The following is a 13,475-nucleotide window of genomic DNA, read 5'->3' as shown; positions in this document are numbered from 1 at the left end:
GCTGCTGTGGATCTTGCTGTAGCCTAGGGTGGCTTTGAGATTTATTTACCTGCCTCTCTCTCTGAAGTGTTGGGATTAAAGGCATGCGCCACTACACGAGACAGTGTTTTTTTTTTTTTCCGGAGCTGGGGACTGAACCCAGGGCCTTGCGCTTCCTAGGTAAGCGCTCTACCACTGAGCTAAATCCCCAGCCCCAGTGTTTTTTTCTTAAGATTCACTTATTTTATGCATATGTCAGGTACCGTCTGCAGAGTGAAGTGGATTCCATGGAACTGGAGTTACAGACACTTGTGAGCCACCATGTAGGTGCTGGGAACTGAACCTGGGTCCTCTGAAAGAGCAGCCGGTGCCCTTAACTGCTTGAACCATCTCTTTGGTTCCAGAGTTTCAGTTTTATAAGATGAGATTTTAGAGCTGTATGACAGTGATAACTGTTCAGTATTCTAAAAATATGTGTCGTCGCTGACTGTGCAGTTAAAAGAAGTTTGGATGATGAAGTTTTTTGTGACGTGGGGGTTTTGTTGTTTAATGTTTTGAGATATGGTCTCATTTAGCCCAAGATGGCTATGAACTCACTATGTACCTGAGGATGATCTTCAACTTTCAATCCTCCTGCCTCTACCTCCCAAGTGCTGGCACAGCCAGATATAGCAGTGCATAGCCTAACACACTTAAAATATTGCAGAAGATCTTAATTTACGGGACTGTCTTGAGTAACCTCTTAAAGAAATGGAGCATTCCTTCTGGGCGCAGGCACAAGACAGTCCTTTCGTGTGGCTTCCACAGAAAGCTTCCTGTCTATCATGTTCAGAGCTGGATTCAGTTCACTGTCCCATAAGAGGGGATCTGTATTCCGAGTACTTGACCTTCTGGTAGCGTTTTGACATACTTGACTTTTATCTCCTAGACTTCTCTGCTCTAGGCTTCTGTGACACTTTGCCTGATTTCTGAGTGAGTCAGCACTGGTTCTCAGACCTCTAAGTAATGGATTCCAAAGCCCATTGTCCTGGAGGCAGTCTTCTCGGTACTCCATTCCAGGATTTCAACACTTGATTCTGCTCATGGTTACCCCACTTGATCTAGCCTGGACCCCTGTCCACAGCTGAGGCAGACCATCAGTCCTCTGCTCCCACTTCACTCTTCCTCATCCCCTGCCACTCCTGGCCGCCCCCAAACCCCTGAGTCATCCTCTCTACCCTCTTTCCATGTCCCTCGCCCCAGCGACAAAGGCTGCAGGTTCTGCTCTTCTCTTGACTCCGTTCCCTTCACTCACCTGTTCTCATGTTCTCTCTGAGTCAGTGCACACACTGTTATGGGGGTTGTCACCGCCCACTCTTCTACTTGATGTTGCTGTCTCCGTGGCTTCCCAGATTCCTAGCTTTGGGTAGCCTGTGTCTTCTGCCCGGTCTCCACCTCCATACTGTGTCGTTGTCTCCTCATTTACTGTGCTGGTCACGCTGGTCTTTTTTCTTCGATCATACCAGCTCTTTCTACCCTTGAGGTCCCTCTCCTTGCTTTAATAAGATATTAGTGGAACTTACCTCTCAGATCGCCTTGAATGCTATTGCCTCTCATGTCGCAGGCCGTCACTTGATGTTGCTTGTATTTAACAACTGGTATTTTTTTTCCATCCTTTCTCTTTTCTTTTTAAAACAGGGTCTCACTATGTATTCTTGGGCAGCCTGGAACTCCCATGTGGAGCAGAGATCTACTTGCCTCTGTCTCCCAAATGCTGGGATTAAAGACACACAATACTATGCCTAACTTCTTTTTCTGAGACAGGATCTTATTAGGGAGCCTAGTTAGCTTGAAACTATGTAGCCAAGGTTGGCCTTGAACTCAATCCTCCAGACTCCCTCCCAAGCACTGGGGACTACAGGTATGTTCCACCACACCAAGTCAGACAGTTTTGAAGTGACTGAAAGGGGATGGGAGTGTAGCTCCTTAGTAAATTGTGCTTAGTTTGTACTAGGCCCTGGGTTCAATTCCCACAGAGAGAGAGGGTTGGGGAGGATAAGAAAGAGGGCAAGAAGAAAAGGAGGAGTATATGGGGGTGGGGGGTGGAAAGAGAAGCAGTACTGGGAGTGGATGCTGTGTTTCCCTCCTGGATCTCCTAAGCTCCTCTGCCTGCACAAGTGACAAAAAGAAACCCAACCCCACTGACTGGGAGGCCCAGTTTTGTTCTCTGCCATGGTCTCTCAGAACCAGCCTTTCTCCTGTGCTGTGACCACAGCACCTAGGACCTCCTTTAGTCTTCCTGTATTTCCTTTTCCACCTTTATACCTGAGTTCCTTCAGGCTAGCATGGCTTCCCCACCGAAACTCTTTATAGGGCTGGTTCATTTAGTAGTTGAAGGTGTAATGTAAGTATTACCTCCCTAGAGGGGCTCTCCCTGTCACCAGTATCTGCAATAGATGTCCCCTCCCTCTAGCGGCCACTTGGTTTCTTTTCTTCAGGTAACTGTATGCTTGTTTGCTTGTTTGTTTTTGCTTGTTAATGGTCTTGGCTTTAAGTTTCAGGAGGGTGGCTTTACCTTGTGGGAACTTAGTATTTGCTGTGGGATGGAGTTGGGTAATTGTTTTATATACTTAGTGAAGATTTTCTTGAGATGAGAGTTGCAACATCTCTGTTCTTGGGCTTTTTGAAAGTTACTGTTACCTAAATGTTGACAACCCAGGCACTTCCATGACTCCCAGAACTGACACTGATCCTTCCACAGCTCCTTCAGAACGCACCAGATTTCAGCTGCTCCCACCAGCTCTGCAGGGGATGGATTCAAGGCAAATCTCATTTTTAAGGAAATCGAGAAGAAGCTTGAAGAGGTGAGAGCTGTAAATAAAACACTACCAGAGACCAGAGCCTGGGCTGGGAGGTGGAGCCTGGACTGAGAGGCGGAGATCTCTCCTGATGCCAGAGGTGCACAAGGAGAAATCTCACCAGGTGCTTTCAGGACCACCAGTCTGAGGAGGCTCCTCTGTAATTCTAGTCAGACTACCTTGCAAATGCGCACATCTCTAGATGTGCTTTGTTTGTTGTTTTTTGAGACAGGGTTTCTCTGTGTAACCCCGGCTGTCCTGAAACTCACTTTGTAGACCATACTGGCCTCGAGCTCAAAGATCTGCCTGCCTCTGCCTCCGGAGTACTGCAATAAAAGGGGTGCACCACCACCACTGATATACTTCTCCATATTTGAATGTAAAGACTACAGTAAATCATTTAAATTATTTTCATTTCAGTCTTCTTTGTTAGGAAGATATCCGGTTGTGGGTATAATTCAGATGTAAGGAGTTCTCATTCATTTTGATAGGCTCTCTTTTTTTTTCTCTTTTGTCTTTTTGAGACAGACTGCCTGCTGGCCACAGGCTCAGACAGTCTTTCTGCATCAGCTCTGACGTTCTGGGTTTGACAATGTAGCCAATAACTTCCTCTGAATTAAAGAGATGGCTACTTAAAAATCATTCCAGAGGTTATTTTAAGTGAATCTTTAACTGTACCTGATATCATAGTGCTTCACTACTGTTTTTTATTAGCATATAAATACTAGGTTTCATAATGGGATTTTAAGCAAAATTTGTTTTTGTTCCTCTTGTCCTCATCTTCTTTTCCTCTGAATTATTTTTTAAAATGGAATTATTTACTGGCTTTTCCGCCTTGAAATGTGTCTCATAGTTTATGCTGGCTTCTAACTGTGACCAAGGATGACCTCACTCTCCTGCCTCCATGCCCGTGCTAGGGTCACAGGAGTGCACTGCCTTAACCAGCACTGCCTTACCAGCTTTTTGTTTGCATTTTTCAAAGTCTTTTTTAAAAATTTGCTACTTTGTTGTTGCAAAAAAGAATTGATTTAAAAAAATCCACATTATACATGGATACATAAAAGGGGGAAAAATTGGGTAGCTTCAGAGTTGGCTCAGCAGTTAAGAATGCTGGCTGCTTTTTTGGAGAGGACCTGGGTGGGTTCCCAGCTCCCACAGAGTGGCTTAAATCAGTTGGCAACTTTGGTTCCAGAGGATCTAATGCTCCCTCGTGGCTGCTCCAGGCACATGTGCAATATACTTACATAAATGTAGCCAAAATATTCATACATATTAGAACCTGACACCTTCCAACAGACATACATGTTGGCAAAATACCAGAGCATATAAAATAAATAATGAATTAATAAAAAATCTACTATATCTAAACTCATTAGCAATATGTTATTAAAAATAAGTAAAAACAAATAAGTAAATCTTTTTAAAAAGAAAAATGTTAAAATTTCCAAATTGTACCACTTAGAGTTCACTAAAATATTATCATGAATATTCTATTTGTCATCCTTCATCTTGTGTAAAACTAGAATTTTACACAGCCAGGACCATATGATACATGTCGGGTTTATCATACTATACATAAGAATCTATGTTTATGTGCTATAATTAGTTATTTTAAAAAACTTTTTTCCTTAGATTTATTTTATGCATGTGGGTATTTTGCCAGCATGAACTGTAGTTAAGCTTTTGTGTGCGTGTGTGTGTGTGTGTGTACGTGTATGTAGTGTGTAAGCTACCAAGGTGTACTTTTTCTTTTTTTTTTTAAGATTTATTTATTTATTATATATAAGGATACTGTAACTGACTTCAGATACACAGAAAAGGGCATCAGATCTCATTACAGTTGATTGTGAGCCACCATGTGGTTGCTGGGAATTGAACTCAGGACCTCTAGAAGAGCAGTCAGAGCTCTTAACCACTGAGCCATCTCTCCAGCCTGTACTTTTTCTCTTAAAGCTTTATTTATTTTATGTGTATGGGTGTTTTATCTGCATGTTTGTCTGTATATCAGAAAAGGGCATTGGATCTATGGGACTAGAGTTACAGATGGTTGTGAACCACCATGTGGGTGCTGTGAATTGAACCCAGGATCTCTGGAAGAGCAGCCAGTTCTCCAGCACACCCATAATTAGTTCTTGATAGAAAAAGGTCATACACAGACAATAAAAGAAAGAGGTACTCATAGGCAAGATTAGGTATTTAGTTCATTGTTTGAAATGTAATAGTCTCTTGGAGTCTCACTCTTCATTTTAGATTTTAGACCAAACCAGATACAGTTACAGTCACAGTCACAGTTCAGATCACACATCTGAGAATAGGCTGAACTAAACAACAGGTATCAAGGCTTTTAGGCCGGGATTTCATTCCTGCTAAAGCCACAGCAGGAAAGGCCAACACTGAGCACATTTCATTAGTTTTTACTGTAGGCCAAGGACTTCTGACATCTGACTGCACTATGGCTAGTGTGCCTAGCCAGTATTCCAGGGTTTTTATAATGATCATCAGCCTTCTGGGGCTGGAGCAGAGCCAGGCTGATGGCTGTAAGCATGGCTGGGATAGGAGCTGCAGGACTATTAGGCTGCCATCTTGGGGGATGACCTCATTTTGTTTTCTCCTGTGGTATTCTTTATGGCCGTGTATATAGGTCTTTCACATGCTTTCAGAACATTGTACATGTTTGTATATATGTGCCATAACTTATTTAATTAGCCTTTTATGATAACTATCAGATTAGATTTAAATTTTACAAATATAGTGTTGTTATAAATTTCCTCTTGTACTTTTTTTTTTCTTTTCTTTTGTTCGGAGCTGGGGATCGAACCCAGGGCCTTGCGCTTGCCTCTGAGCTAAATCCCCAACCCTCCTCTTGTACTTTAAATACTAACTAGTTTAATTCAAAGACAGAATTGGGTAATTACGTATTTTTCAGTTGACTCTAGCTCTTCAGACTCCCACTAGAGAGAGGATAATACTCTGCGCTTACTAACAACTCAAGAGAATAGCTGCTTTTTTTTCTCTACAGCTTCTCCAAAACTATATTGGCTTATTATATAAAAATCTTTGCCAGCCTAGTCAGAAAGAGGTAGCTCACTGCCATGTTTTGAATACCTTTCACTATTGTGTCCACAGTAAAATGAGGAATTCTATGAGGACATAGTTCAGAGGTCACATAAGAAGATTGGGTCCGAGATTACCACTGCGCGGTCAGGTCGGCCGGGGATAGTCAGGGAGGACTTCCTTACTGGGATTAACAAAGACAGGCTGTTTCAGGTTTGCACTTGGCTTTCAGCTGTGCAAGCCTATGCCTCCTGCTCTCGTCTTAGTTCTGTTCCTTCACAACTGTATCCCAGCCTGTGTCTCCTTCCCACGATCGTCAGTTTCCTCAGGGTTTGGAGTGCTAAAAAGGGAAGTCTGGGCTCTTTGTCAATGAATGCATTTTCTGCCTCAGCGGAGGCAACCTAGCAGGAGGTTTCATTTCCACCTTTGTCTTCCTTAGCATACTCCACGGGCCGCCTTTGAATTCTGGCCCTTTTTTGTCCTGTTGTGTTCATAGCAGCACCTACTCTCTGGCCTTCAGTCCACTCAGAAAGTACTTTTCCTCCCATCAGAGGCATTTAAGACTGCTTGGTAGGAATGTTCTCCAGTTTTGCAACCGTGTTTTTCTCTTTTAAAACTCTTACCTACTTTCACTCCTGTTTCAAAGGAAAATTATTTATTATTAACTATAGAGTATGGGTTTTTAAGAGGGTCAGTTGGTTCTTCCAAAGGAACAGCAAGTGCAAATTAATTTACATCTATTTTAGGCAGTGGGAGGGAAGTGGTAAGTAGAACTTCTAAATGCTTGCTGAGATTTTCCTGCTGTAACTCATTGGTGTCTGCTCTGACTGATTCGTGAGGCACTGTGCAAGGAGGCAGACATACCTGGAAGTGGTCCTTTACTGACCACTGGCCCCAGAAGAAACCTGGCTGGACTTGATCCTTAGTATTGCGAGGAAATGTACCTGCGACTCCTGAGAAGCATGGGTGCTGACTAGAACAGCTATTTCGCTGATGGACCCATGGCTGCTTCTGGTACCCAGGCTGAGGTAGTAACTGTATGAGGAAAGGCTGACACACCAGTGCACTGACTAATAAAGGTAGTGAGGACACTAATCAGTAGTGAGGGTGTAGAGAGATTTGAGCTCTTATTCAGTGCTGGTAGGGCTGTGCGGTATTGGTGTGACTGTTTTGAAAGTTCCTTGAGGAGTTAAGCAGCTTATGATTCAGCAACTTCCTCCTATCTACCTACCTACCTACCTTCCTACCTACCTACCTACCTACCTACCTTCCTACCTTCCTACCTACCTACCTTCCTACCTACCTACCTACCTACCTACCCACCCACCCACCTTCCTACCTACCTACCCACCCACCCACCCACCTTCCTACCTACCTACCTACCTACCTACCCACCCACCCACCCACCTTCCTACCTTCCTACCTACCAACGTTCCTACCTACCTACCTTCCTACCTACCTACCTACCTACCTACCCACCCACCTACCTACCTACCTACCTTCCTACCTACCTACCCACCCACCCACCTTCCTACCTACCTACCCACCCACCCACCTTCCTACCTACCTACCGACCCACCCACCCACCCACCTACCTTCCTACCTACCTACCTACCTTCCTACCTACCTACCTACCTACCTACCTACCTACCTACCTTCCTACCTACCTACCTACCTACCTACCTACCTACCTACCTACCAACCTACCTACATACCTACCTACCTATGCACCTACCTACCTTCCTACCTACCTACCTACCTACCTACCTACCTACCTACCTACCTACCTTCCTACCTACCTACCTACCCACCCACCTACCCACCCACCCACCTACCTACCTACCCACCCACCTACCTACCTACCCACCCACCTACCTACCTACCCACCTACCTACTTACCTACCCAAGAGAAGGAAGAGCCTCTGTCCACAGTATTCATAAAATCCAAAACGTGAGAACAATGAAAAGAGGGCTTGGGAGGAGGCTCAGTGGGTAAAGTAGTGGCTTCACAAGCAGGAGGACCCACGCTGGGATTCCCTGAGCACCTGTGCAAAGGCAGAGTGTGGCTTCTAAAACCAAGGGAAGACACGTGGATCCTGGGAGTTTGTAGGCTAGCCAGTCTGGCTGAAGCTGAGCTCCAGGTCCAGTGAGACCTTGTCTCAAAAAAGCGGAAGCTGGGCATAGTGGCACATACCTTTAATCAAAGCCCTGGGGAGACAGAGGCAGGTGGATCTCTGTGAGTTTGAGACCAGCCTGCTCTACATAGAGAGTAGGACAGCCAGGGCTATATCCAGAAACCCTGTCTATGAATGGATGGATGGATGGATGAAATAAAATGGGCAAACAGGTGAGAAAGACATTAGTTGCTGGCATCCCTGTGTACCTGCATGAGTGAGCACCCCTCCCCCATGCATACCTATGTGTATACCACAGACAACACACATGCACACACATACAGCAAAACCCAAAAATCAGTAAATAACCATGTTCAGTAGAGCATTACCTGACCATAAAAAGGAGAGCGGTACCGGTAGATACTCAGTCCAGCATGAACCTTGGGAACATGTTAAATGAAACAGGCCACTCACAAGAGGGCACTGTATGGTTCTATTTATAGGAAATGTTTAGAATAAGCCAGTTTGTAGGAACAAAATAGTTTTGTGGTTTTCAGAGACTGGTATCAGCAAATGGCAACTGACGGCAAGTGGGTGTAAGTTCACATGAGAGAGAAAATGCGACTGTTCTGAGATTAGTGACGTTGGGGTCGTTTGTTTATTAGTCACTCTCCCTTTCACTGTGGCCACATATGTGACACAGCTGTTGAAGGACAGCAGGGTTTATTTTAGCGCCTGGTTTAAGAAAGGTACTGCCTGAACATGGTGGGAGGGATGGCCGCACGAGCATGGCCAAGAGCACAGGCCCAGAAAGAAGGGCCGGTGTTAGTCTGTTTCTCTGGGATCCCAGCACATGGGATGGTGTCACCCACACCCAGGGTCGGGGTTCTCTCCTCCACTAAACCTCTGGATATTCACTAACAGACAAGGCGTGTCTCCCTTATGATTCTAAATCCTTCCTGTCAGGTTTATATTGAAGATTAACTGTCATACACGTCTTAGAGCACACTAAAAATGTGACTAAATTGTGTACTGTGAAAAAGTGCATTTTGTAAGGTCTGAATTATACTTCAATTGTTGTTACACTGTGCATGTGTAAACACACACACACACGGGGACAGAAGAGAACACAAATCTGTTGTGTGGTGTCAGTTGGTGTGAATTCCTCCGGGGGAATAAGCATTTGAGTGTTTGAGGTGCTCATTACAGTGTCTGAATACAGTGAACACTTTGAATCTTCGTTAAGGGTAAGGATAGGGATGAAGAGCCCTGGATATGTAAACTCCTGCAGGACATTAAGTCTGAAATGGAGGAGGAGAACAGGATCTACAAGAGAACTCAAAAGTAGCCAGGTCCAGAAAAAAGGCATGAAAAGATCACCATATTTTCTATGTGTCTGTAATAACTCAGCCACAAAATATAATGAAAAGTAAATTATTAACAAGAACACTATAAAACACCTAAGAATAAATTTAGCTGCAAGTGCTGCCGGGTGTAGATGCTCTTGATTGTAACTTAGTGCCACTTGGGAGGCGGAGACAGGAGGAGGGCTGCCAGTGTGAGATCAGTCTAAGTTACAGAGTAAAACCATGTGTCAAAAACCAAACCTGCACATACACAAACACACACACGTAAAGATTTTTCTCTATTGAGAAAGAGAAGGGCAAACCGGGTGTGGTGATGCATGCCTTTCATCTCAGCCCTCGGGGCAGAGGTAGGAGGGTATATTAGCTAGAGAACCAGATGACCCCCACCTCCTCCTGATTAGGGTCCCACCGTGCAGCCAAAGCTGTCCTAGGACTCAGGTTTTTAGCTCAGGCTGGCCTTGAACCTTTAGTCCTCCTGCCTCAGGATTACATGCATATACCATCACACCCAGACTGCTCTACTGGATTCAGAGTGTCTTTATGCAGCCCTGGCTGTTCTGGAACTTGCCTATGTAGACCAGGCTGGTCTGGAACTCACAGAGATCCATCTGCCTCAAGGTTCTGAGAGTCAGGATTAAAGACTATTCACCATCACCATGTTCAGCCATCACACCTGTTTTCAAAAAGTTAATGTGATGTTTCTTTATATGATAAAATTAGAAATGATTTGTGTTTTCTTCTTTTTGCTTAACAATATTTGCCATTTTTCTATAATGAATATGCTTCTTTTCTAAAAAAGATATCAAAAAATTAGTTGTGCCTCTTTTGGTTTTTTTTTTTTTAAAGATTTATTTATTATATACTGTAGCTGTCTTCAGACACAGAAGAGGGCATCAGATCCCATTACAGATGGTTGTGAGCCAACATGTGGTTGCTGGGATTTGAACTCAGGACCTCTGGAAGAGCAGTCAGTGCTCTTAACCACTGAGCCATCTCTCCAGTCCCATTTTCTTTTTTCTTTTTTAGTTAAATTTATTTTTAAATTAGTTTGTAGTTTTGCCTACACGCACTAGAAGAGGGGTTTGGATCCTCTGCAGATAGTTGTGGGACACTATGTGTTTGTTGGAAATCAAACCTGGGTCCTCTGGAAGAATAGCCACTTTAATCACTGTGTCACCTCTCTGGGCTCTTTGTTTCCTTTTTTAAACTAGAAATTTCTTTGCCATTAGCGTCTGTGCCTGTGCACACGATGTGGTGGGGTATGTACATGATGTGTGCTGTGACTCACCTGTGAAGGTCAGGACGACTTAGTGCGGCTCTTCTCTCCTCCTACCTTTATAATGAATGGGTCTGGGGATTCAAGGCGGGTCACAGGCAAACACTGAACCATCTTGCCATCGCTGCCTTTCTTAAGGGCAAGGTGCGCATGCCATTGTCTTCCATTGTCCACTGTGTGGCTGCCTTGTCCCTGTGTTCCCTTTTATGGGAAGGTCTTGTCACCACAGAGCAGAATACTGCTAACCTGTGTTGGTCCGACTCTCTCAATGCTGTGATCTTGGTGCCTAGCAGTGTCTGGGGCCATGTTTCCAGAAGATGCAGAGAGCACAGTGAGAATGAAGTGGGAAGGAGAAGGGAGCTGTCTGCTAGAGATGATGGTGACATTTTCTGTATTAGGCCATTGCACTCCCAAGATCCAGAATTACGAGGCAAATGGAATATTGTTTACATAGTTCTTCATACTAAGATAGAAATTGAACTTTTAAAGAGAGCTTTGGTTTCAGAATCACTTTTAGTCTTGATTGTGGAGAATCAAAATTAGAAGTTAAGGAACCGACTTTGAATCAAGGGCTCTTCTTTCTTTTTTTTTTTTTTTCCCGGAGCTGGGGACCAAACCCAGGGCCTTGCTCTACCGCTGAGCTAAATCCCCAACCCTAGGGCTCTTCTTTCTTAGACAGGGCAATGCGGGCTCTGTCTCCAGAAGGTGCTCCAGGCCGCTGCCCCCCCTTTCCCTGTACCCAGCTGCTTTACAGAGTGGACAGGAGGGGGAGTTGTTGCCGCTTTCTTTCTGACTCCTGAGTAGATAAAATGGCTGTTCATGGACTCTGCCGTCTCAGCTGCTTGCATGATGTACCTGTTTAGAAGGGGAAGGAAGATAACTCCTGATGTCACTTCTGTTTCCAGGAAGGGGAAGAGTTCGTGAAGAAAATCGGTGGCATTTTTGCCTTCAAAGTGAAGGATGGCCCCGGGGGCAAAGAAGCTACGTGGGTGGTGGACGTGAAGAACGGCAAAGGATCGGTGCTTCCGGATTCAGGTCAGTGCCCCAGTGGCTTCACTCGGAGCAGCGGAGCAGCAGCCACTTCACAGGGCTTCCAGCTGGGAGACTAGTCCCTGCAGTGCTCACAAAGGCCTGCCGTCAGGTGACAAGTTCTAGAAAAGAACTGTTCAATCCTTGGGAGGATAAAGGTTCTAACCACCCCTTCCAAAGCCAGGGACTCCACATGAGAGATACCACTCTTAGACTAGATTTAGATACGTGTGACTTGGATTTCTGGCCCTGTCGAACCTGACCTTGGTTGAATAACCCTTCTGTAGAAAAGCAACCTGAGGGAGAATTTATTTCACTCCATATAACAGTTATTATCAAAAGCAGTCGGGACAGGAACTCAAGCCAGGCAGGAACCTGGAACCTATTTTCTTAATCTGGGTTTTCGCCTCTCCTGGTGACTGTAGCTTATTTCAAGTTGACAAAAAATTAGCAGCACACCAAACGTCTAGGGCATAGCTGATGACCTTGAGAGACCTGGCTTTGTTCACCAACTCTGCTCCCTCTCATCCAATCTTTCTTGAACCCATTCCATAGCCTTTGTCTGGTCTCTTCCAAATTTGTTCTTGCCAAGGTCCTTGGTGATTGCCACTTCACTGGATGACGTGGTTAATCCCAGCCCTCATATCACATGCGCAGGCTTTTTATTAATTTATTTACTGGCTGCACTTTTGGACTGGGCTTGGTAATTTCTTCATCTCCTAAGTTCAAGGCATCAGAGTGTTGCAAGGCTTAGTTCTGGTTCACTCTCTCCCTGGGGATCTTGTGTATCCTCATGTTTTAAAAACAATTTGCTGATGACTCCCAGGTTTCTGTGCTCACCATGGGCCCACCCCTGAATTCAGAACTGTCAACATAACTGTGTAACTGACGGATGTATGAGGATGCCTGTCTTGGGACAATTCTACTACTCTAACGATATCACACACTGGGTAGAGAGACAGTAAGTTGGCTCCCATTCTCAGAGGCTAGGAATCCACCACGGAGCAGCTGCATCTGGTGTGAGAGTTTTGTTACTGTGTTCTGAGGCAGTGGAGGAGGGACAAGGGAAGTGGGCCAAACAGGAGAGCAGGGTGGGAGCTGAACCCTTTCATTTCTCAAGAGCCTATCCCTGAGGTAATGCAATCTATCTATTGCTGAGGGCAGAGCCTTTGTGGCCCTTGGCCCCTTTTTAAAGGCTTTGCCACTTAATACCACTCCACTAGAAACTAGACTTCAGTGTGTGTTAGAGGGCACAGTAAACCGTGTTGTGTGCGAAGCAGAGCTCTGGGCCCCTCTCCCCTTAAAGCATGTCCTACCGTGGTCTGCCCTGTTCTCTACAAGTTGTGCTTTCTTAGGTCCTCAGTCCAGAAGCTTGGAGACCATCCCTGGCCTCTTTTTCTCATACTCTATAGTCTAACTCACCACTGAATCCTGTTTTCTACTGCGGCCTGGTGGATCTGAGCTCTGCGTGTCTCTGCTCCTGTCCTTGTCCCTCCGTTCTTTACACAGCAGCCTGATGATCAAAACCAGAGTCAGATTTGTGTCCTTCTCTGCTCAAAACCCTCCTCCTTCTCCAAGTAGTAGAATCAATTTCTGTGATGACACCGTATGGTCTGGCCAGCCTGTCCTGCTGTGTTCTCCCTCACTTGCCCTAGCAACTGGCCTCCCTGAGCATGGGGAGTTCTCATCTGGGAGCTCTGTCTATTCTGTCTGCCTCGGATAGTCTTCACTGGATAGCTTCATCACCCGATCTTTGTTCAAAAGTCCCCTTCTCTGCAAGCCCTTCCCTGACCATGCTGACTGTTGCTTTCTGCCTGGC

At 45.1% G+C, this 13,475-nt stretch overlaps 1 protein-coding gene across 1 annotated transcript in view; it reads left to right on the top strand.

Annotated features, from left to right (window-relative positions):
* Scp2 (sterol carrier protein 2) overlaps positions 1 to 13,475 on the top strand; it is a 74,101-nt gene that overhangs the window by 50,251 nt on the left and 10,375 nt on the right. Inside the window, 2 exon segments of the mRNA NM_138508.5 lie at positions 2,720 to 2,822; positions 11,533 to 11,662. Coding sequence (NP_612517.3) covers positions 2,720 to 2,822; positions 11,533 to 11,662 — 233 coding nt within the window.

This window comes from Rattus norvegicus, chromosome 5 (assembly GCF_021556685.1).
Source record: "Rattus norvegicus strain SHRSP/BbbUtx chromosome 5, alternate assembly SHRSP_T2T, whole genome shotgun sequence".
Lineage (NCBI taxonomy): Eukaryota > Metazoa > Chordata > Mammalia > Rodentia > Muridae > Rattus > Rattus norvegicus.
Note: the sequence above shows the minus strand (reverse complement) of the source record. Positions and strands in the feature narration are given on the sequence as shown.